Raw genomic sequence first — 26,180 nt, 5'->3', positions numbered from 1 at the left:
GAGGAATATGAGGTCCCACAGCTAGTGAGGTTGGCAGAGCCAGGATCTCAAAACTAGGTCTTTCAAATCCAAATCCTAACCCCTTTACATTACATCTTGGCTTTTCATAAATTGTGTCTTAGTTTCCCATTTCATCTCTATAATTTTTAAGTGTTACAAAATTGGCAGGGCAGGAGGAAAGGAAGAAACTTTTCAGAAGAATGGAATGGAGCTTAGGGCCCTGAGGAACCCTTTTGCCTTCTCCATGAAGGCCCAGTGGTCTGTACAGAAAAGAAAGAAGAGTGACTAGAATGGGGAGGGGAAGGGAGGCCACTCTATATGAGGATCATTTGAACAAATTGGGAATATTTACCCAAGAGAAATAGAAGAAAGAAAGTGCATGACATGAGAGTTGTCTTCAGATAATTGAAGGGCTGTCATGTGGAAGATCTATTTTACTTGTTCTGCTTGACCTCAGAGAGCAGAACCAGGAACAAGGGGTGGAACTTGAACCGAGGCAAATCTCATCTCTATAAAAACAAAAACTCTTAACAATCAGAAGAAGCTAAGGAAGTAATAATGGACTACCCCTTCATTTGCCCAAAGGTTGGTGTCAGGGTGGGGAGGAGAGTCCTATGCAGGACAGGTTAGATTAGATGAACTCTGAGGTATCCCCCCCTCCCCAACTCTGGTTTTGTGAATGTCCTATTCAAATTCACATCACCAAATTAAAAGCATCACAGGAATAGGGTCCTGATTGCTTTAGAGACATTCATGCATTCTAATAAGCATTTATTATTAAGCACCTACTCCTGTGTTAGGTATTATGCTAAGGGTTGGAGATACAAAGAAAGACAAAAGACAGTATCTATTCTCTAGGAGTCAGCCTAATAGGGGAGATAACAAACAACTATGTACACATCAGATATATAGTGGATAATTTGGGGAGAGGAGAGGAGAGGAGAGGAGAGGAGAGGAGAGGAGAGGAGAGGAGAGGAGAGGAGAGGAGAGGAGAGGAGAGGAGAGGAGAGGAGAGGAGAGGAGAGGAGAGGAGAGGAGAGGAGAGGAGAGGAGAGGAGAGGAGAGGAGAGGAGAGGAGAGGAGAGGAGAGGAGAGGAGAGGAGAGGAAAGGAAAGGAATTCAATCACTTTTTCAAATCTTGCTAATTCTTTCACCATAACTCTTTCATATCTTTACCTTTCTCATTACTCACACAGATACTACATTCTTGAATGGTATTTTTATTTTATCTTTTCAATTACATGCAGACATATTTTTGTAAGATTTTAAGTTCCAAATTTTTTTACCCCCTTCCCTTTCCTCCCCTTTCCCTATGATGGAGAGTAATCTGATATAGGTTAAAGCACACACAATCATGTTTAACAAGATATTACATTCTTAGTTTAGGCCCTCATTACCTCTTACCTGGGCAATTATAATGCTCTTCTATTGTTCTTCCTATCCAAAGTTTCTCCCCTCTCCAATTCATCCTCCACACAGCTGCTAAAATGCTCTTTAAACAGTACAGATCTGATCATGTCACTTCCATATTCAATAAATTGCCTTAAGATAAAATATAAACTATTTGATTTAAAAAAAAATTTTGCTAGGCAGTGGGGGTTAAGTGACTTGCCAAAGGTCACACAACTAAGCAAATATTAAGTGTCTGAAGCTGGATTTTAACTCAGGTTTTCCTGGTTCTCTGCCCACTGTACCACCTAGCTGCCCCCATTTGATTTTTAAAGCGTTGTATTTGCTGACTGAATCTATCTCCCCAGTCTTATTCTATACATTATTTCCTTTGCTATGCTCTTTGATCTGGCCAAATCAGTTGTATAGGGCAGTTCATCTTCCTGAATTCAAATTTGACCTCAAACATTTCTTAGTTGTGTGACCCCTGGGCAAGTCATTTAACCCTGTTTGCCTCAGTTTACTTATCTGAGCTGGAGAAGGGAATGGCAAATCCTTCCAGGATCTTTGCCCCCAAAGAGGGATCATGGAGAGTCAGGCACCACTGAATAACAACAATTCAGCCAAGCTGCTCCTCACACATTTCCTCATCTTCTTAACTATGTTATTTTGCACACATTCTCTCCATCACTGGAATATATCTCATTGATCAATCAAGTCAACAAAGACTGATTAAATTTCTACTATGTGTTAGGTACTATGTTAAGTACTGGGGACCCTAGGGATATAAGACAAAAAACAAAATAAAAAAGCAAAAAAAAAAAACAACTCCATCCCTTCAAGGAGCTGATAAAAATCCTTTCCTTAAGACTCCTCTTCAATTCTACCTTCTACTTGGAGTTTTTCTTCATCTTTCCCACTGCTAGTCCTTCCCCTCCCCAAACTGCCTTGTATTTATTCTATATGTACTTCCAGGTCTAGATATAGTCTCACAATAAGGTGTCTCCCCCAAGAGAAAGTAAGCTCAAGGGCAGGAACTATTTCGATTTTCCTTTTGGTATCTTCAATGCTTAGCACAGGGTCTGTCACATTAGTCTAGGTGCTCAGTAAATGCTTGTTGATCGATTGATTGAAGGAAAGGATTCCTTTAGATTCCACAACAGGTTCATGGAAGGAAGGTAAGCAAGAAGCAAGAGGGGGGGGGGGAGAAGGAAGGAAGAAGGGAAGGAGGGAAGGTAGGAAGGAAGAAAAGAAGGAAGGGAGGAAGAGAGAAGGAGGAAGAAGTGTAAAGGAGAGAGGGGAGAAAAGAAAGAAGAAAGCAAGGAGGGAAGAAAAGAGGGAGAAAAGAGGGAAGAAAGGAAAGAGGAAGAGAAGAAAGGATACAAGGAAAGAGGAGGGAGGGAAGAAAGAGAAAAGGGAAAGAGAAAAGGAAGGTACATGGCCCTTAATTCATAAAATCTCTATAGTTAAAGTCAGACCTGAGTCCAAAGGTCTCCCTTCCTTCCATTCCTGAGTAGAATAATATTAAGCTTCACAGTCATTGTTCCTTCTATGATGGATGATTCTGTTTTCGTGTGTGTGTGTGTGTGTGTGTGTGTGTGTGTGTGTGTGTGTGTGTGTTTTCTTTTACTTTAATTAACATTCTTGGAGTTCTTATCAGGATGTGAAAACAACCGACTGGTTTCAGGAATGGCCAGATTCCTATGTGAAGCACATCTACAGTTCAGAAGACAGGAACGCACAGAGGCACCTGAGCAGCTGGGCCATGCGCAACACCAACAATCATAACTCCCGCATCTTGAAGAAGTCCTGCCTGGGAGTGGTCGTTTGCAGCCAGGACTGTTCTGTGGAGGAGGGAAGGAAGATCTATTTGAGACCTGCCATCTGTGACAAAGCCCGTCAGAAGCAGCAGAGTGAGTCCAGGGGCCTGCCTATGCTCACACCCAAGCTGGCATTGGTTCAAATGTTTCTAGTCTTGTACCATTTTGCAGCCCTGCAGCAATGCCATCTTCAGGGCCTTCACTATCAAATATTTTTGAATACCCAAACAGAAGCTTTCCTCCATAACAAAATTTCATGGTGAGATTGTGGTCTAAAAACAGGACCATAGATTCTGAACTGATAGGAACTTCATAGGTCACCTAGTCTAAATTCCTCAATTAACAGATGAAGAAAGTCTGAAGGAGGAAAGTGACTTACCCAGGGTCATAGAGCAAGCAAGTGGCAAAGCTAGGATCTTCCCCATCCAGTTTGTTTTGTTAGAGTCACTTCTTTGGGTTGAGAAATTATCTCCAGAAGGTCCCTATTAAGAATCAAGTATGTGGGGCGGCTAGGTTGCTCAGTGGATAAAGCACTGGCCCTGGAGTCAGGAGTACCTGGGTTCAAATCCAGTCTCAGACACTTAATAATTACCTAGCTGTATGGCCTTGGGCAAACCACTTAACCCCATTGCCTTGCAAAAACCTAAAAAAAAAGAATCAAGTATATTAGCTGAAGACTATTCAATAATACATTAGCAAAAGAATTTCTTAGATTTTGTATTTGAATCTTGGGGGAAAAGTTCCTGGAGGAATAAGTGTGATAAATTATTTTCTTTTATTTAAGAAACTTTTTTTCAATTAACAAAAGATTTATTTTCTTTCTCTCTCATCTTTTCTTAATTGGAAAAAGGAAAATTCCTAGTAACAAATATGAATAGTCAAAAAAAAAATGAATCCAGAATTGACTATGTTAAAAAATGTATGTCTCATTCTATATTTTGAGTCAAGGACTTTTTGGTTAGGATATCTATATCATGTTTTATCATCATTCCTCTGGAATCATGATTGGTAGTTGTTTTGATCTGAATTCTTTTGTTTGTCTTTATACATGTTTCTTATCTAAATTGCTCTTCTGGTTCTGCTCACTTCATTCTGCATCAGTTTATACAAGTTTTCCCAGGTTTCTCTGAAAGTTTCTCTTTTCTCATGTTTTCTGACATATTAATATTTCATTACATTCAAATATCATTTGGTCATTTCCAAAAAGATGGACATCTCCTTAGTTTCCAAGTCACTGACACTACAAAAAGAGCTATTTGGCTGGTAAATTCTGATAAGAACAGGGGTAAGTTTCCCTATCAACCAAAGTCAATAAAGTCAGTAACCATTGAATTTGAAACTATTTACTAAAGCAATCAGCACCATAAAATATCAAGCTAAAAATATTCATAATCATTTTAAAACACAGAGAGACATGGATAGATAACTTCCTTCAGAATCAGGTAGGTTCAAGACTAGCCTCTGACATAAACTAATCTGACTTTAGGACATTTTAATCTCTCAGTGCCCCAGTCTCTTCTCTTAGACTATAATTTGGCAGCGTTATGGACAATCTTAATTAGTAGAAACGATTTCCTTGCAGGAAGTTTCCTACAAGGTTCAAACTAAAATGCTAAATGTAAAGACTCATGATCTGGCTGGACCTAGGCAAAGTAGAAAGTTGAAGAGATGAAATCTCTCTATGAGAAATGCTCAACCCCTCAGCACTGACAAATTGTAAACTGATTGTAGTCACTAGTCTATCCAAGACAAACTAAGAACCTTTCCAATATACCTGCTCCTATAAGATCCTGAAATACTCACAGAAACCCTTAGAGCTAGGACCTTCAGAAGTCATTGAGTAAATCCCACTCATTTTATACATGAAGAACCCAGATATTAAGTGACTTGTGCAAGGTCATACAGGTAATAAGTAACAGATGAGATTTGAACTTCAGGTATTTTTATTATAAATCTATTTATTATTGTTTCTGCTGTATCATATATCTTGACTAGGAGATACTGGGACAAACACTGAATTGAGAAGAGAGTTCTTGTCTCACCTTTGCCTTGTCCTAGCTGAGTGACTTTGGGAAGTCTCTGAACCTTAGTTCTATGATCCCTAAAATGTGTAGATTAGACTAGATAAACAGTTCTGAACCTAAGGTTCCCTGGTCTATTGATAAATTTAATGGAGTCCATGGATTTGGATGGGAAATTGTGTGTGTGTGTTTGTGTGTGTGTGTGTGTGTGTGTACATATATATATTTTTATTTTCACTAACCTCTCATTGAAATTTAGCATTTTCTTCATTAGAAATTTTAGAAAATTTATTCTGAGAAAGAGTAAATAGGCTTCACCAGACATCACAGAATCCCTGACACAAATAAGGTTAAGAATCCTTGGACTAAATGATGCCCAAAGTGATCTTTTCTAGCTCATGTACTCTATGATTCTGGCCCCTCTTGGTTAGAGAAGTTTTTGTACTTATATTTATGCTTATTTCCTAAGGGCATCTGTATTTGCCTTAAACCTTCCTGATAAATTCATTGATTGGCCATGACTATTGTCAGTAAAAGCCAAGCCTTAGGCAAAACTATGAAGAAAGGGAAATTGAAGTCCTAAGACTCCCCTTTCCTAGGACCATCCCAACCCCCTAAGGTGCACTGACCTCCTAAATTCATCTTTATCCCTATTAAAACCTGCTCTCAAGAAAGGTCCTGAGAAAATTCATATCTCACTATGTCTTTTCATCTCCATTACATCTCTAGGGACATTTGTATTCTAAGACTCATCTTTAAATGTGGAATGAAATATTTATTCTCTATTAAGAGAATTTCAAGATCAGGGAGCTTAGGTATTCTCTGAAATTATACCCGATAGGTAGCTTTTTTCTCTGCTTATTTATAATTTGATTCTCACTCCCCAGAGGCAATGAAAAGTCCTATGAATTGGAACTCAGAGGATGATCTAAGTTCAACACCTAGTTCTGTTACTTATGGCCTGTATGACATTTGGTTTTTGGGGGGTTTTTTGGTCTTTTAGATTTGCTTGGGTTTTTTTTTTATGTTTTTGCAAGGCAAATGGGAGTTAAGTGACTTGCCCAAGGCCACAGCTAGGTAATTATTAAGTATCTGAGGTCGGATTTGAACTCAGGTACTCCTGACTCCAGGCCCTGTGCTCTATCCACTGCACCCTGCTGTGTGACATTTGGGCAAGTCACTTAAGTCTCTCTGAATCTCACCCACAACTGTAAAAGAAATGAGGGGAAAACTAATTAGCTTCTGATCCAACTTCTTCTAGCCCTGAATCTAAGGTCCTATGTGGCTATAACATAAAGTGTAAGGGGAGTCCTTACTGTACTCCTCACCAATTCTGAAGAGTAGAGGCTTTCAGATATCTAAAAATGTTTTGATCTATTTTCAGCTTTTTGGGGTGAAAAAATAAAATATAGGCTTTACCCTGCTTAGTCAACTCACTTTTCTTTTTTTGCAGGAAAACGATGCCCAAATTGTAATGGACCTTTGAAACTCATTCCTTGCCGTGGACATGGGGGTTTTCCTGTCACCAACTTCTGGAGGCATGATGGACGTTTCATTTTTTTTCAGGTTGGATTAAAAATAACCACAACAATAACAGCAAGGCTAGGGAATTTAATACCAACACATTAAAAAAAAAAGGAGGGACTTTAATTAGATTGTTAAATAATGTCAGGGATGACAGTCAAGCAAAGGATGTTGTTTAGTGGATCAACATGTACGGAGGATAATGGACCAGAAGTCAGGCTTGGCAGCAGAGAATGGGGATTTTCAAGTGTCCAAGTTCTAGTTTCCTAATGCCATGACATTGGCAGGACACTTAAATCTCTGGATCTCCTCAGTTTTCTTATCTTTCAAGTGTAAATAATAATGCCTTCCTTTTTAGTCTCACAGTTTGGTGTATGACTCAAATGAGCTATGGTAAAAATAAAAGATAATAAAATGTAAAGAGCGCTATCAGTATAAGACATTACTCTTATGGTGGGAGATGGTGACCTAGGCTGGATCACACAGAATTATTCCTCTGATATATATATAGTCTGTTTGCTTCTATATATTTGTTCCTAATAATAGCCCCATTAGGAAAAATATAAGTGTATTTCTTGGACCCTTTGTCATGTAACCTAGGTCAAGTCTTCTCTGTCATATATATATATATATATATATATATATATATATATATATATGTATATTGGCTGAATGTCTCTTTATTTCCCAGGAAAAAGTCTCTAAGACTTAAAACTATCGATGAATTGCCCATCAACCTCAGTGCTGGTTGTTTCGTACCAGGAGATGAAGTTTTAGGTTAGAACCAAGAAAGAAATATATGTGGGTTAGCAATGTGCTAATGAATTATGAAATCGGTTTTGAAATAACTAATCAATCATTACATTTTGAACTGTGTTTACTGAAATGATTAGAACTAAGAGAAGACTTGTGGATGCCCAGGACAGAAAGGCTGTTTGGTTTTTCTCATAGGGTTAAAAAGGAAGAAGTATCAGTTTCTGTCTTGGGATTGGTAGAGAATGATATCTAATATTTATGTAGGGCAGTTAAGTGGATAGTGGATTGAGTGCCAGTCCTGGAGTCAGAAAGACCTGAGTTTGAATCCAGATTCAGACACTTGAACAGGAGAAGAAATAACAAACCACTCCAGTATCTTTGCCAAGAAAATTCCAAAATGGGGTCATGAAGAGTCAGATATGACTGAACAACATTTGTAAGCACTCTGAATAAGATTTTTAGATATATTTTCTTATTATTCTTCATTTTGCAAATTAGGAACCTGAGGCTCAGAGAGAATAAGAGACTTACCCAGGGTCACAATGCTAATAAGTATTGAAGGCAGGATTTTAAATGTGGACTTCCTGATGCCAAGTCCAGGGCTTTAATCCCTTTGTCACACTGCCTCTCAGCAGTTGAAATGATAATATTTTTTTAATTCCAAAAGGAGTTATATGTGAATTCAGTCTTGTGAGTATAAAGTATTGAAGAGGCAGGCAATTCTGCAGGCAAACAGCCTTCTCGCTTAGTGTGCCAACCAATCATCTAGAAGAATTTTGATTATCTAGGAGTTTCACGTATTATTTGTAGGCAAAAGACAGCTTGTCTAGTCTTCTGAGCCCCCTCACTACCATTCCATGATGCACACAACCCTGGCACTTATTTTATCCATTCTCAATCCCAAGGCCAACTGATGGCCAAACTCATTTCTTGATGAAGAGACTATACATGTAAGATTTGAAATACCCTTGTCTAGAAGTCAGTTATTCATATCATCATCATAGAATCACAGAATTTAAGATTGTGAATGAACCTTAGAGGGCAACTGGTCTAATGCATACACAAAAAGAATTCCCACCATCACATATTTAGCCTCTGCTTGGAAACCTTTAAACAAGGAAAAGCCACCAGACTATCCTGCTTTTGAATAATTCTGATTGTTAGGAAGTCTTTCCTGACATCAAGACTAAATTTTTTGTTTTGCAGTTTCTACTTATTATTCATAGTTCTGTTCCATGGGAACAAATAGAAAAAGTTGAATCCCTCCTCCATCTACACAACAGCCCTCAGATACTTCATATCCTCTTTGAGTCTTCTCATCATGAGGTTAAATATCCCCCATTCCTTCAACTGATTTTCACATAATATGAACACCCAAAGACTTTCCCTCTAACTTTATCATTTCTTTTTTAAGTCAAAAGGGGCACATGATCATCCAAGGCCAGAAACAAAACTAGAAGCAGAAGCAAGAAGGACAACGCAGAAATCCCACATAGCATCTTCATCTAATACTTCTCCAAAACTGAAGAAGAACCCAGGGACAAAGGTAACTTCTTCCCTTCCCCCTCGTGTGTGTGTGTGTGTGTGTGTGTGTGTGTGTGTGTGTGTGTGTGTGTGTGTGCTGTTAGTACTTGCCCCTCTTTATCATAACCCTTTGCTCCAAACCTACATCTTTTCATACACAGAAATATTATGTATAATCCTATAGATTTTCTGAAACAGTTCCTGACAACAATTCTGTGAGGTAATTGGGGAAAATATAAGCTTACTCTTCAGGCCACTAATTTATATGTCAGCTGCTAAAGAAAGCTGAGGAACTCTATACCACACTCCCCCATCCCCTAGCTCTGTGGCCCTGAGATCTCAGAGTCTAGTTACTTAAGAGCTAGCTTAGGAGTCAGAAGTTCTGGTTCAAAAAGACTGGAAGTGGAGATCATCCACTACAATCCCTTCATTTTATAATTATGGAAACTGAGTATTATTAGAAGATTGAAGTGACTGACCCAAGATCTCACAGTTAGTAAGTAGCAGAGGTACTGGGACTTCTCACTCAGTTCTGTCATCTGTTTGATATTATTTCCACTACAAATAGCTGCCTGTGAGGTAAACAACACCCCTATGGAACATTTTGTTTTTGCTTTACTCTCCATCTCTCCATCTCTATATCCCTCTTTATCTCTTTTTTTCTCTATATATTTCTGCATCTCTATCTCTCTGTCTTTCTGTCTCTCATTTTATCTCTCTTGATTTACACACACACACACACACACACACACACACACACACACACACACACACAACTTTCAAAAGAACAATTCTTTCTTTCAAGGTACCAGTAACAGTAAAACCTTGGGAACTCCCACAGATGGTAGCAACAAAACAGTAGAAAGAATGCCAGTGGTTGTCCTAAACTTAATGAGAATTTCTGAGCACCACTTTGCTTTTTCTAAGATGACTCATTGAGAGGTTAAGGTCCAGATTAGGGAAGAAAAAATATCCTGGAATAATGGCTCTTATTTATATGCTGCTTTAATGTTTGGGAAATGATTTACAAGTATTACCTCATCTGATCCTCATAACAACATCAAGAAGCAGGTGGTTTGTTCTGTTTTTTAATCCTCATTTTACAGTTGAGGAAACTGAGGCAGATATAAGTTAAATGACTCTACAATTACTATAACTCACACAGTTATTAAATGGAACATTACATTTGAACTCAGGGCTTCCTGATTCCAGGTCCAAAACTAGTCTATTCATTGAGTCACTTAGATATATCTATAGAGTGATAGATTCATGGAAGTTTCGAAGATCTAGAGCTGGGAAATGACTTCAAAGGTCATTTAGTCCAATCCCATTGTTTTACAATATAAGCTGCATCAAAGGGAAAAGGAAATGCCAAAAGACTGGACTTGAAGTCCAAGGACTTGAGTTCAAAATCTGCCTCTGCTATTTATTCTCTATCTCCTCTTGGGCAAATACAGTCCTGGCTACCCTGGGGACTTGTTTTAGATGGTCTCTAAATTTCCTTCTAGTTTTAATCTATTATCCCATGATTTGGAAAGAGTACTGGATGGATGGGTCAGGGTCTTAAATTAACTACCTATGAGACTTTGACCAAGTCATTTCCTTTTCCTAGGGGAAAAATTGTCTCTTTTTTTCCTGCCTTTTTGTCCTCAGTGACTCAAAACATTTTGTTTTGTGTATAATGCACTTAATAAACATTAGTTTTAATAATCTAATGTATTAAAATGTGAAGGGCAGGGACTATCTTTTACTTTTCTTTGTATCCCCAACATATACCACAGTAACTAGCACATGATTATTATTTATTGATTGACTGACTATCTGAATCTATAGAAAGGAGATTGAAGATCATTTTCTAAGATTACGGGATCATAGATTTAATATTGCAAGCCATCATAGAGGTCATCCAGTGCAAGTCTCTCCTTTTATAGATGAATAAACTGAGACCCAGGGAAGCTAAGGAATTGGGAGCTGATCAAATGAGATAACACATAAACCTCCTAATAGCATCTACCTTGCATGGATGTTGGGAGGATCAAATGAGATATTTGTAAAGTACTTATCACAGAGTTGGCACATTATAAGCATTATATAAACATTAGTTATTATGATGATGATGAGCAAGCCTTAAAGCATTAAATAAATGCTAGCTATTATTTATGTCTTTATCATTATCATTATTATTATTATTATTATTATTATTATTATTATTATTATTATTATTATTATTAAACTCAGGGCTTTTGAGACCAGATCCACAGTTCTTTCTGCCATGTCCCTGATATCACTTAACAATTTCCCTAAATCTAACAATCTATGAATCTGGCTGGTTCTGAACCAGGACAATTTCATATTAAAATGTAAACATTCCCAAACCTTTGCTTCTACACCTTGATCAGGCATTTTTGGGGATTTTTTTTCCTTTTTGCATGGCTCATGACCTAAGCATGCAAGGAATGAGAACAATCAGAAATAATCCAGAGTCAGTTTGCTTATTGGTACAGAGTAACTCCTCATTGTTTGGGATGGGTTATGTAAATTTACTTAACTTATTAACATGGTTGCTTCTTTTCCATTTCAGTCTCTACCAGGTGAAATCCAAAGCCAAGAAAGTTTACCTTTAACTTGGTCTTACCAGGAAGGCTTTCAATCGCCTAGTAGTTTTAATGGGCATTTAATTGATAACACGTCCCAGAAGAAGTCAATAAATAATTGCCTTTCTCTTACCAAGAGTTATTATTTTGGAAGAACCCCTCAGCTTGTAGAGCCCTTGGTGGACTCGGAGTCCACTAAATTCTATGAGAAATACAAACTAACCACTAGTCAGATTTGCACCAGTGGAGAATTGCTTCAGCCTTCTCTGTCAGGGGTCTACCCAGATTATGGAGATCTTCAGAACTGGAATAGGAATACAGGCCTGGGGGTGCCTCCTGATCATGGCAGTTACAGTCCTGGCTATCCTTTCCCTTTGACCAGCTGGCCATGTGACCTCTCCTCTACACTGAGCTATATGGAAGCTGGCAATCAACAACTGCCCACTGAGACATCCATTGTCAAGGCTAGCTACCATCCTTTCAGGTCCTCCTCAGTCCTGTCTGGGAATGACCTGTATGAAGAGAAGCTACACATGGATTTTAATGGCTATTTCCCTACTGCTAGGTATCACTTCCCTCAGGAAGACCCTTTTCTCCTCAGTTACACCCCTCATCACCAGTACTCACTACCAACCAAGGGGAGTAAATGGGACTTTGATGAAGAAGTGAAATGCATGACTTTGGATCATGATAGCATCTATCCTTTAAGATGATGTCAAAGACAGCCTCCCCTTGTCTTCTTCTTACCACCAAACCTCCCACCAGGATATAACCAAACAAAAACTTACTCTGGGAAACTTTGATTCAGATGTTTGGGGAGCAGAACTAACCGCAGATAACCTGTACTAGGGAAGGCAACTCTAAGCAGTCCTTAGTTCTTCCCACCAATCTTTTAGGCTCATCCCTTATCCCTAGGTGGGTACAGAATCTACTGGGATGGCCCAAGCTCAGCTGCAGCCATTAAATGACCTTTTGTTGTTTTTGTACATCAAATCTTGTGACGTTCATGCATTAGCTCCTTGTATCTGGTTACTTCCCTTTGTCCTTGACCTACCCAAGACTTCAGACCCAACAGCATTACTCAGCATTTCTATCAATGACTGTTTGCAAGAAGCATGAGAGAGAGAACACAAGAACAGATGGGGCAGGGAATAGGGATTATATTATCCAAAGCTTTTAAATAGTATCTAATCCTACATTTAGATAATAAAATATTGTTGTTTGTCTTAGAAATTTGTTAGACAGAATTTTGTTTTACACTGAACTAAAAAAATAACAAATAACCTCAAAAATACAGTTCATCTAATTCATCGATGGAAAGTATGTGACCTTGATGAAGTTGAATCCCAAGATCATTGCTATAGGCATATTCATCTTGCCATGTTTTAAATCTTGCTTTCTTCCACATTGACATATACCCATACATGGTGTAGAGGGAAAGGGTACTATCTTCCCCATTTGTAGAACAGAACTACAAATAGCTGAATAAATTAAATTCCACTCAATTCAATAAGGCTCAAGTGACATTCTGCTAACAAAGTGGTTTTTGTTTTGCAAATTTGGAAGCCATAAGAGTGTCAGCAGGTTATTCTTTTAACTTAATTTTAATATAATTATAATTGTAAATCATATTGTAATATTATTACATAAAATTATACATTGATATAATTAGTACATCATACATTATAATAGTTATAAAATAATAAAATAATTATTATTGTCTTGTTAAAATATTGCAATTAGAACTTTTTTCAAAGGTTTGGGGGTTAAAAGACCAAACTCCTCTTTCCCCAATCCAGCCCCTGCTCTCAAGGAATGTTCATTACACCTATACTGTCTCACAACAACACTGTGAGTCAGATGAAATATTATATGTAAATCACTTTTTACAAATAATTATAGAAGTGCCATTTTTATTCTCATTTTCTTATATCTTCAGTCTTGATTCTTCTTTCTTACTGCAAAATCATTTTTCACAGTGGATAGTGAATTGGGTTCTCCCCTACTTATGTCAGATGCAGACACTTTTACTATTTTCTGCCTGACTATACCAAGATAATCAACAAGTATTTAGTAAGTCAGACACTTGGTTGACTGCTGGCTATACAAAGAAAAGCAAAAACAGAACTGGCATCAGGGAGCCTATATTTTAAAAAGGTAAGCAAACATGAAAATACATACATACATACAAACATATGAGTCATTTGCCAATCAATAAAGATTTATGAATAGTTTACTATGTTTTAAGTACTGTGCTAAACAGGAGATAATAGGAGGTAATCTTAGAGGAATAGGCTAGGGAGAGGTAGATGGAGTGTGATGTGGTAAGAAGAGCAGATAGGCTGCTTTTTGTGGGGTGCTAAGGACAGTAATAAAAGTGTAAAAAGACTGGAAAGGAAGAGGGGGCAGATTGTGGTGAGCTTTAAAGGTCAACTGTTGGTCTGTTTCATTGATCTTGAAGGTAATAGGGAGCTACTAGACTTCCCTGAGCAGTAGTGGTGACATGGTCAGATCCATGTTTTAGGAAAATAATTTTGTAACTGAGTGGAAGATGAAATGGAGTAGGGGAGAGATGTGAAACAGAGAGACTAATTAGAAAGCAATTATTGTGATAGTACAGGTGAAAGAGGATGAGGTTCTGAACTAGTGGTGTCTTTGTGAGTTGAGAGAAGGGGACATATGAAAGAGAAATTGTAAAGATGGGAAAAAACAAAATTAAGCAAGAAATTTGACTTGTGGAGTGATAATGGGGAATTGAGGATGACACTGAATTTGAGAGTCTAGGTGATTAGAAGGATAGATGATGATGCTCTGGACAAAAACAGGAAAGTTCACATGAGATGATGAGTTTGTGGTTCCTGTGTAACATCAGTTGTAGATGTTTGAAGGCAGCTGGTAATTTAGGACTGTTGCTCAGGAAAGACTAGACTTGATATATTAAAATTAATAATTGAACCCATGAGAGCTGATGAGATCAACAAGTAAGATAGGATAGAGAGAGAAAAGAAGAGATACCAAAACAGGGTGTTGGGAACCACCCATATTATGGATAAAGATCTAGAAAGGGATACTGGAAAGGAATGGCCAGATAAGTAAGAAGTGAATGGGTGAGAATATCACAAAAACTTAGAGAAGATGATCACTATTGTCAAATGCAACAGAAAGTCAAGAAGGAAGAGGACTGAAAAAAGGCTGAGATTGGGCAATTAAGAGATCATTGTGGGGTAGCTAGGTGGTGTAGTGTACAGAGCACCAGTCCTGGAGTCAGGAGGACCTGAGTTCAAATCCAAACTCAGACACTTAATAATTACCTAACTGTGTGACCTTGGGCAAATCACTTAACCCTATAGTCCTTAAATTAATTTTTTTAAAAAAGAGATCATTGGGCAGCTAGGTGGCACAGAATAGAGCACCGGCCTTGGAGTCAGGAGTACCTGGGTTCAAATCTGACCTCAGACACTTAATAATTACCTAGCCGTGTGGCCTTGGGCAAGCCACTTAACCCCATTGCCTTGAAAAATCTAAAAATAAAAATAAAAAATAAAAAAATAATAAAAAAGAGATCATTGGTAACAGTGGAAAGACAATTTCAGTTGAATAATGAGGCCAGAAGTCAAATTACAGGGGTTTGGGATTTAGTAAAAGACAAAAAAGCATAAGTACCTAGGATAGAAGGCTTTCTTGAACAGTTTAAATGAGACTGGAAGGAGTGACATAAGTGGACATGGCTGGATTAAATGAGAGTTTTTTAAAGATGAGGGAAGCTTGGAAATGTTTATAGGCAGCAAGCAGATATGGGGGTAAGAAAGAGAGAGACAGAGAGAAAGAGGATAGACAGACAGACCAACAGAGACAGACAGAGACAGACAGAAACAGACAGAGAGAAATAGAGAGACAGAGATAGAAAATGAATGAGAATGATATGATAATGGGATAGTTCACTGGAGATGGCAGAGGGTAGGATCAAGGATTCCTGGTAGAGGGATTGACCTTGATAAGGAAAAGGACAACCTCTTTGATAGGTATTAAGGAGGAGATAATGGGAGAAGTTGTCTGAATGATATAGCATTACCTTTCTTCTAGTGGAAATTTTTTATTGAATTATGAGACTAGGCTCTCAGTCTCCTAAGCTGGGGCAAGAGGAGACCTGACAAAGGAAGAGAAGGTTTGGACAGGTCCTGGGTTCCAAGCACCCTTTGAAATTCCTCAGTTCAATAAAAATTATGAATTTTAGAAATAAATACATTTTGATAAAGCAAGACAAAAGTAGAGGCAAAGGCCCCAAATGGTGACTACGAGGAAAATTGTGACATAAGAATAGTGAAATAGTGAAAAGCTGGATATAATAAATCCCTTTTACCCCCTTGGTCATCATTTGCAAAGTGATTTGGATACGTAATGAACCTGAGTGGTTAGGAGTAGTATCTGAGAGTTCATTATAGTCATTCAATCAAGAAAACATTTCAAAATAAAATATAAATGTAAAGTATATTTAAAAACAATATATAAAACATAACACAAGCATTATATAAAATATAATATAAATTCAGTTGAATAACTATTTATTAAGAACCTACTATATTCCAGTCAGAGAAACTTGATGGCTCAGTAGATAGAGTGCCAGGTCTGGAGTCAGGAGGATCTAAATTCAAATCCAGCCTCAGAAATTTACTAGCCATTGTGACCCTGGTCAAACCATTTTACCTTTGTTTGCCTCATTTTACTCATCTGTCAACTGAACTAGAGAAGGAAAATCCCAAATGGGGTCATTAAGAGTTGAACATTACTGAAACAAAGAACATGCTCCAGACATTTTGCAAAGAGTTGGGGTTACAAAGACAAAAAAAAAAAGGAAGAAATCTCTGCCCTCAAGAAACTTATAATCTATCAGAGAAGTAATCATAGAGGAAACTATTCAACAAGAAATTTTTTTTAATCATTAAATACTGGACATCAATGTGTACAGGGTATTTTATTAGATACCACAAAGAGAAAGAAGACACAGTACAAATTTCAAGGAGTTTAAATATCCAAAGACAAACCTAAACATCAAACAGAAGCAACAATAATATACACACATGTGTAAATAGGTAGATTATGTATGCCACAGCAAAGTTCTAGAGTCTAGGTTCAAATCCTGATTTAATCACTTGTATGACCTTGGGTAAGTTATCTAACATCTATGGGACTTAGTTAAATGAGGGTGTTGGATTAAATAAACTCTAAGAGTTCTAGCTCTACATCCATAACCTAATATCAAACTCATGACATATATATATATATATATATATAATATATATCCAATTAACAAGTATTTATTAAGCATTTACTATATAAAAGCACTTTTTGTTGTTATTGTTGAGTCATTTCAGTTGTGTCTAACTCTTCATGACCCCATTTGGACTTGTTTTTTTTGTTTATTTTTTAGGTTTTTGCAAGGCAAATGGGGTTAAGTAGCTTGCCCAAGGCCACACAGCTAGGTAATTATTAAATGTCTGAGACCAGATTTGAACCCAGATACTCCTGACTCCAGGGACAGTGCTCGATCCACTGCACCACCTAGCTGCTCCATTTGGACTGTTTTAGGAAAGATACTAGAGTGCTTTGACTTTCCATCTCCAGTTCATTTTTAAATTAGGAATCTGAGGCAAGCAGAGTGAAGTGACTTGCCCAGCTTGTAAGTATGTGAGATATAAATATCCAAATCATCCCTGTTGGAAAAAAAAAAAGAAAAGAAAAATTCAAGGAGATTCACAAGCCATTAGGACTGTTAATTATGATTTGAAATATTTTTTTGTTTTTATCCTTCCTTTCCAAGAGGACCAATAACACCATAACATCATTTACTTGTTCATGAAGTAGATTTAAGTGCAGCAAAGTGACTTCAGGGGTGGAGCCACGATGTTGGTGTGAAGCTAACATGCTCCCCAGAGCCTTTCCCTACCAAAAACAAATGAAGTCTCTATTCTGACATTCACACTGCAGATCCCACCAAGAAAAATAGAAGATTAAAAAAAGTTTTCATCTCTAGACACCGTGGAGGATCTTCAGTGAAGGTTTGTCTCTTTGGGGGAAAAAGGGAAGTAAAGTCTAGGAGATGGGAGAACTGGGAAAGCCAGCAGGAGGCTGATCCTGCACCTTAATATTAATAGAGATCCTGGCATCTAGATAGCAAGTCTGCAAGGAGGATCCCAACCCCAAACAAAGTCTGAACCCTGACAGGACTGGGTTGGGAATAATCCTCTGTTAAGTCAGAACATGGACATAGAGGAGGAAACAAACCTCAGCAAAGGCAAGACTGCATAGGCAATATCTTGGCCAACAACAAGTCAGGGATCAGACCCCAGCCCCAGAAAAATAAAAGCTTGGAGCTATACTCTACATACCCTAGGAGCAGAACTACAACAACAATAATGAACAAAAAAGCTAAAAGAGTGCTCATTATAGAAAAGTACTTCACAGATAAAGATGATAGCAATGCCATGTCTGAAGAAGAAAGCAGCAAAAAATTACTTGCAGGAGAAGTATCAAAATAGTATATAAATTGGACTCAAATACAAAAGCTCATTGAAGAGGTTAAAAAAGAATTAAAAACAAAAGAAGAACGGAAGAAGAAAAATGGAAAAAGGAAATGAAAGTCATGCAGGAAAATTGTGACATGTTGTTCAAAGAAATTAACTCCATTAAAAATAAAAATAACCAACTGGAAAAGGAAACACAGAGGATAATTGAAGAAAATAAAATTCTAAAAATTAGAATTGAACAGTTAGAAACAAATGAATCTACAAGACTATAGAATTCCATCAAACAAAATAAAAAGGCTGAAAAAATTGAAAAAAAAATGTAAAGTACCTTTCTAAGGAAAACAGATCCAGAAGTGACAATCTACAAATCATTGATTTACTAGAAAGCCTGGACTTACAGAAGAACCTGGAAAACATCATCATGTATATAAGGGAAAACAGCCACAACCTAATAGAAAAAGATAACAATATAACAATTGAAAGAATCTACAGAACCCCTGCAGAAAGAGATCCCAGGATAAAAATTCCAAGGGCTGCAAATAGCCAAATTCCAGAACCCTCAAATAAAAGAGAAATATTGCAAGCAGCAAAAAGAAAACAATTCAAACACAAAGGGAACACAATCAGACTAACAAAGGACCTATCAGCTTCAACATTGAAGGACTGTAATAATTGGAATAACATATTTTGGAGAGCTGAGGACCTGGACAACCCAGAATGTATTATGCTGCAAAAACCAGCATATACTGTCAGGGGAAAACATGGATGCTGAATGAAATACAGGACTTCCAGAACTTCCTGTCACAAAGAACAGAATTGAACAGAGAATTCAATTTCCAAATACACAACTGAAATTTACCATTAAAAAATGGTAAATGGGGGCAGCTAGGTGGAGCAGTGGATAGAGCTCAAGCCTTGGAGTCAGGAGTACCTGAGTTCGAATCCAACCTCAGACACTTAATAATTACCTAGCTGTGTGGCCTTGGGCAAGCCACTTAACCCCATTGCCTTGAAAAAAAATGGTAAATGAAAAAAAGGGGACTGAAAAAACAAAATTATTTTAAACAAAAGCTGGTCCCTAAAAGGCATGATAAAACAATTCTAATTCTTTAGAACTTTACTTCTCTAAGGAAAATTAGAGAGTAGAAGATAATGGAAGAGAATGAACCCAAAGGACAGGGGTATAATTGGGTCCTGACTCTCATTTGAAGAGGTTCAAGACCACAACACTGTTTGAGACAAAAAGCCCTGAAAAAAAAAAGCAGGGGTGTGAACTTTAACTTAAGTATCTCATACTTTGACTCTCTTTAATCACAAGGTGCTGAGCACCTTGTCTAATGAGGGCATCTGTAAGCTGCTACATCTGAGACAATGGCTCTGTTACTTAAAATCATTTGTAAAGTTCTCACTGAGACCTCCAGAGCCTCCCAGTACTCAGATCTTCAAGATTCTTACAGTTAATTAGATCAGCCTCTAGTGCTTCCCTTAACAAGGGGTTAAGTCCCTGGGTGGGGAAGGGGGGGTAAAGGGGGAGAGACAATTAGCCTAGGGAGAGGGGCACAAATAGTTTAATAAATGTTTTGGTTTTGGATGATACTTTGGCTCATGAAGAGGATTGTATGTACTTGAAAGATACTTGAAAAGGCTGTAAAGGTAAAAAATTATTTTAATTACAATTTGATGCAATTTGAGTCAATGCTGCTTATCAAGCAATCAAGTAAACAATCTGTGATATCTTGATAGCAATAGGAGTTTATCAAGCAATCAAATAATCCAACAGTGATTGATGATACCTTATTAATATTATTAGAGCACCAAGGAAAGAGGCACAAAGATTTATAATTTTAGAGGAAAAGAAGGGAAAATGTGAATGCTGAGTAAATTCTATTCAATAGATTTAGTCTAGTGAGGGAATAAGATACATTCCCACTTGGGTTTAAAAGTCTAACTTAATCTACAGGGAAGGTGGGGCGGGACAAGGAACAGGAAAGATAAGTGACTGATAAAAGGGAAGGGAAGGTATAAGTGAAAATGAAATGAAATGAAAGTTAAATTCCCAAAAGAAAAGTCAAAGGGGAAAGGTAGCAAAATTTTGGTGAGAAGGAATAAGAGAAAAGGAAAGACATAAATATAAGTGGAGAAAGATAGCATGGAGAGAAATACAGAATTAGAAATCTTAACTGTAAATGTGATGGGATGAACTGTCCCATAAAACAGAAACAGATAGCAGAATGGATTAAAAACCAGAATTCTACAACATATTGTTTACAAGAAACACATTTGAAGCAGAGAGGGTAAAGGTAAAGGGGTGAAGCAAAATATATTATGCCTCAGGGTGGCTAGGTGGTGCAGTGGATAGAGCACCAGCCCTGGAGTCAGGAGTACCTGAATTCAAATCCGACCTGAGACACTTAATAATTACCTAGCTGTTCGGCCTTGGGCAAGCCACTTAACCCCCATATATATATATATATATATGTATATGATGTCTCAGTGGAAGTAAAAAAATCTGGGGTAGTAATCCTAATCTCAGACAAAGTAAAAGCAAAAATCAATCTCATTAAAAGGGATAAGGAAGGAAATTACATCTTCTTAAAAGACACCATTGATAATGAAACTATATCCTTACTAAACATATACACACCTAGTGGTTTGGCATCCAGAGTCCCAGAGAAAAAGTTGAGTAAATTGTAAGGTGAAATAGACAGTCAAACTTTAATAATGGGAGACCTCAATCTCCCTCTCTCGGAACTAGATAAATCTAACAACAAAATAAACAAGAAGGAAGGTTAATAAGGTAAATGAAATCTTAGAAAACTTAGATATGATAGACCTTTGGAGAAAACTTAATGGGGATAGAAAAGAATATACCTTTTTCTCAGAAGTACATGGCATCTTCACCAAAAGTGACCATGTACTAGGGCACAAAAAAACCTTAAAATCAAATGCAGAAAGATAGAAATAATAAATACACATTTCTCAGACCATGCTGCAATAAAAATTACATATAATAAAGGGTCAGGGAAAGATAAACCAAGAACTAATTGGAAATTAAATAATTGTATCTTAAATAATGGGTGGGTCAAGTAGCAAATAATAGAAATAATAATTATGTCCAAGAAAATGATAATAATGAGACATCATACCAAAATTTATGGGGCAAAGGCAGTTTTAAGGGGAAACTTATTATCGCCAAATGCCTCTGTGAATAAGAGAAAAAGGAGACCAATGAATTAGGTTTTAGTTATAAAAAAAAGCTAGAAAAAGAACAAATTAACAATTAAACAACCCCAATTAAATTCCAAATTAGAAATTCTGAAAATCAAGGGAGAAATAAATAAAAAACAAGAAAACCATTGATCTCATAAATAAAATTGATTTAATTTTATGAAAAAGTCAATAAAATAGACAAACCTCTGGCTAATCTGATAAAAAAAAAGAAAGAAGATAACCAAAGTACAAGTATCAAAAATGAAAAGGGTGAACCAACCACCAATGAGGTGGAAATTAAAGAGATAATTCAGAGCTACTTTGTCAAACTACATGCCAATAAATTGAACATCTTGTTGAATGGAAGAATATTTACAAAAATGCAAACTGCCCAGATTTACAGAAGAGGAAATAAATTACTTAAATAACCCTATTTCAGAAAAACAAATTGAAGAAACCATCAATAAACTCCCTAAGAAAAAAGTCTCCAGGTCCAGATTTATTTACAAGTGAATTCTACCAGACACTTAAGGAACAATTAATTCCTATTCTACATAAAATATTTAAAAAATAAGAGAGGAAGAGGTTCTGCCAAATTCCTTTTATGACACCAATGTGGTGTTGATAGCTAAACCAGGAAGATCCAAAACAAAGAAAATTATAGCACAATCTCCCTAATGAATATTGATACAAAATTAAATTAAATTAAATTAAAATAAAATTTTAGAAAAGAAACTATAGCAAGTTATTACCAGGATAATACCCATGATCAGGTCAGATTTATACCAAGCAGGCAGGGATGGTTCAACATTAGGAAAACACTCAACATAATTAAACATATCAATAGTAAAACCAACAGAAATCATATGATTATCTCAATAGATGCTGAAAAAGTCTTTGATAAAACACAACATCCATTCCTATTAAAAACACTAGAAAGTTTAGGGATAAATGGAGTTTTCCTTAAAATAATAAATAGTATCTATCTAAAACCATCAACAAATACTCTACTTAATGGGAATAAACTCAAAGCATTTCCAATAAATTCAAGGGTGAAACAAGGATGCCTATTGTCATCATTACTATTCGATATAGTATTGGAAATGCTAGCAGTAGCAGTAAGAGAAGAAAAAAGAAAGTGATGGAATCAGAATTGGAATGAGGAAGCAAAACTTTCACTCTTTGCCAATGATATGATGATATACCTAAAGAACAGAGAAAATCATCTTAAAAAACTCCTTGAAACAATGAAAAAATTCAGCAAAGTAGCAGTATATAAAATAAACCCACATAAATCATCAACATTTCTATATATGAACAACAAAGTCCAAGAACAAGAAGAAAGAAAAATTCCATTTAACATAACTGTAGTCAACATTAAATACTTGGGAATCTACCTCCTAAGACAAACCCAGAAATTGTATGAACACAATTATTAAAAAAGATCACAGATCCAGTTTGCAGTCTGGGGGTCCAGAACCAAAGCCAAGCAGGGACCAGCCTCATAGTTTCAGGTCCTGTGGTTCATCCACATACCAGAGCACAGGCAAGAGAGTAATCAGAGTCTCTCATAAGACTTTGGAGGAATTAAGATCCCTGTGGGGTGTCCCAAAAAAACCCCCAAAGCCTTGGAAGTGCCATAAATCAGTCATAGGCTGAGGAAATGAGCAAAAAACAGAAAAAGAAGAATCAGATCATAGAAAATTACTTTGTCCCATGGAGGATCAAGATACATATTCAGAAGATGACAAAATTGAAACATCTATATCCAAAACCTCCAAGAGAAAGAGAAAATGGGCTCAGACTATGGATGAGTTCAAAAAAAAGACTGTGGGAATGGCTCAGTGGCGCAGTGGATAAAGCACTGGTCCTGGAGTCAGGAGTACCCTGGTTCAAATCCAGTCTCAGACACTTAATAATTACCTAGCCGTGTGGCTTTGGGCAAGCCACTTAACCCCATTTGCCTTGCAAAAAAAAAAAAGACTGTGAAAAAACTTAAGGGAGGTAGAGGAAGAATTGGGAGGAGAAATTAGGACAATGCAGATAAATCATGAAAACTGCCAGCAGCTTGATGCAAGAAATACAAAAGAAAATATATTAAAACCAGTTTAGGCCAAATGGAAAAAGCAACACAACAGACAAAGGAGGAGAAAATGCCTCAAAAAAACCAGAATTAGCCAGTTGGAAAAGGAGATAAGAAAGCTCTCTGAAGGAAATAACTCCTTCAAACCTTCAAATGCAGAATGGAACTAAAGGGAGCTGATGACTTTGCAATAAATCAAGGAAGAAATAAAACTATACCAAAAAAATCCCCAAATTAGAAGAAAATGTGAAATATCTCATTGAAAAAACATCTGACTTCGAAAACAGATTCAGAAGAGATAATTTGAAAATTATTGGACAACCTGAAAGTCACACCCAGGAAAAGAGTCTAGATTTCATTTTTTCAAGAAATTAGACAACAATATTTCCCTGAGATCCTAGAAGCAGAGGGTAAAATATAAATTGAGGAAATTCACCGATCACCTCTGAAAGAGATCCTAAAAGAAAAACTTCCAGGAATATTATAGTCAAATTCCAAAACTCCTAAGTCAAAGAGAAAATACTGATAGCTGCCAGAAACAAACAATTCAACTACTGTAACTCTATAGTCAGGATTATACAGGATCTGGCAGCATCTACATTAAAGGCTCATAGAGCTTGGAATATGATATTCTGGAAGACAAAAGATCTTGATTTACAACTGAGAATCAACTACCCAGCAAAACTGAACATCCTCTTTCAGGGGAAAAGATGGACTTTCAATGACAGGGGACTTAAACTTTCCTATTGAGACGACCAGAGCTGAACAGAAAGTTTGATCTCCGAGTAAAGGAATCAGGTGAACCATGGAGGGGGTGGATAAGAAGGACTAACTATGAGGAACTTGATGTTGAACTGTTTGCATTCCTGCATGGGAAGAAGATATTGATAACTCATATAAACTTTCTCATTTATAAGAGCAGTTAGAAGGAGTATATATAGACAAGGCATAGGAAGGAGCTGAATATAATTGTATAATATAGTAAAAAATGGAGTCAATGGTGATAAAGGAAAGTATTGGGAGGAAGAGAAAGGAGAGGAAGAACGGGCTAAGATAAGGAAGAATGAGGTGGGGGGGAGTAGGGAAGATCATGGGAGAGAGTACTCAGATACAATACACTTTAGAACAGGGACAGGATGAAACGAGGGGAGAGAGAACAGAATAAATCAGCATGGGGAGGAATAGAGTAGAGGGAAATATAGCTAACAATAGCAACTATGGGAAAAATATTGAAGCAATTTCTCTGATGGACTTATGATAAAGAAGGCAACTCATCCCAGAGACAGACATTGGAATCTCAACACAGACTGAAGTATACTTTTTTCTTTCTCACTATTCTTGAGATTTCTCATCTTTTTTTTTTGGGGGGGGGTTATGTTTACTCACAAATTTACAATAAAACCAGGAAGTCTGGGGGAAAAAAGCTCTCCTCACTCAAATAAAGTCAGATCTAAATCATTACAAAAAATGTCAAATGTTCATAGGTTGAGATAATATAATAAAAATGACAATTCTACCCAAATTTTTAAATTACTTATTCAGTGCTATACCAATCAATCTACCAAATAACTACTTTACCAAGTTAGAAAAAAATAGTAACAAAATTCATCTGGAGCAACAAAAGGGCAAGAATAAGCAAGGGAACTAATGGAAAAAAAATGTAAAGAAAGGTAGAATGGCTCTACCAGATCTAAAATTGTACTATAAAGCAGCAGTTATCAAAACTGCTTGGACTGGTTTAGAAATAGAGTAATGGATCAGTGGATTAGGATAGTTTAAAAAGAAACTGCAGTAAATGACTACAGCAATCTACTATTTGACAAACCCAAACACATTAGCCTCTAGGATAAGAACTCACAATTTGACAAAAACTGTTTGGAAAACTGGAAAAGAATATGGCACAAATTAGGCATAGATCCACATCTCACACTCTATAACAAAATAAGATCAAAATGGGTACAGGATTTAGACATAAAGAGCAATACCATAGATAAATTAATAGACCAAAAAATACTCTTTATCTGATCTATGGAAAAATGATAAATTTATGACCAAACAACAATTTGAGCAGATTATAAACTGCAAAATGAATGATTTTAACTACATTAAATTAAAAAGGTTTTGCACTAATAAAATCAATGCTGCCAAAATTAGAAGAAAAGCAGAAAGTTGGGAAACAATTTTCACAACCAGTTCTGATAAAGGTTTCACTTCTAAAATATATAGAGAATTGCATCAAATTTATAAGGTCACAAGTCATTCCCCAATTGATAAATGGCCAGAGGATATGAACAGATAGTTTTCAAATGAAGAAATTATAGCTATATATATATATGAGCATATGAAAAATACTCCAAATCACTATTGATTAGAGAAATGCAAATTAAAAAAGCAATGATATATCATCTCACACCTATTATATTAGCTCAGATGAGAAAAAGGGAAGATGATCAATGTTGGAGAAGTTGTGTGAGGATTGGGACAATGATGCATTGCTGGTGGAGTTGTGAATGGATCCAACTTTTCTGGAGAACAATATGGAACTGTGCCCAAAGAGCAATAAAACTTCATACCCTTTGATCTAGCAATTCCAATTCTAGGACTATATCCAGAAGAAATTGTAAAAACTGGAAAAAGTCCTACATGTTCCAAAATATTCATAGCAGCTCTTTTTAGTAGTGGCAAAGAATTGAAAATTGAGGGGATGCTCATCAATTGGGGAATGGCTAAACAAG

General features: G+C 36.7%; 1 protein-coding gene across 2 annotated transcripts in view; it reads left to right on the top strand.

Annotated features, from left to right (window-relative positions):
• GCM1 (glial cells missing transcription factor 1) overlaps positions 1 to 13,206 on the top strand; it is a 43,346-nt gene extending 30,140 nt beyond the window's left edge. For both annotated transcript variants that reach the window (XM_074190180.1, XM_074190181.1), the window contains exons 3-6: positions 3,050 to 3,302; positions 6,684 to 6,796; positions 8,925 to 9,056; positions 11,616 to 13,206. In XM_074190180.1, coding sequence (XP_074046281.1) covers positions 3,050 to 3,302; positions 6,684 to 6,796; positions 8,925 to 9,056; positions 11,616 to 12,341 — 1,224 coding nt within the window. In that variant the 3' untranslated portion in view covers positions 12,342 to 13,206. The remainder of the gene's footprint in view (positions 1 to 3,049; positions 3,303 to 6,683; positions 6,797 to 8,924; positions 9,057 to 11,615) is intronic.
• The last annotated feature ends 12,974 nt before the right edge of the window (positions 13,207 to 26,180 follow it).

The sequence above is a fragment of the Macrotis lagotis genome, chromosome 5, assembly GCF_037893015.1.
Source record: "Macrotis lagotis isolate mMagLag1 chromosome 5, bilby.v1.9.chrom.fasta, whole genome shotgun sequence".
Classification (NCBI taxonomy): Eukaryota; Metazoa; Chordata; class Mammalia; order Peramelemorphia; family Peramelidae; genus Macrotis; species Macrotis lagotis.
Note: the sequence above shows the minus strand (reverse complement) of the source record. Positions and strands in the feature narration are given on the sequence as shown.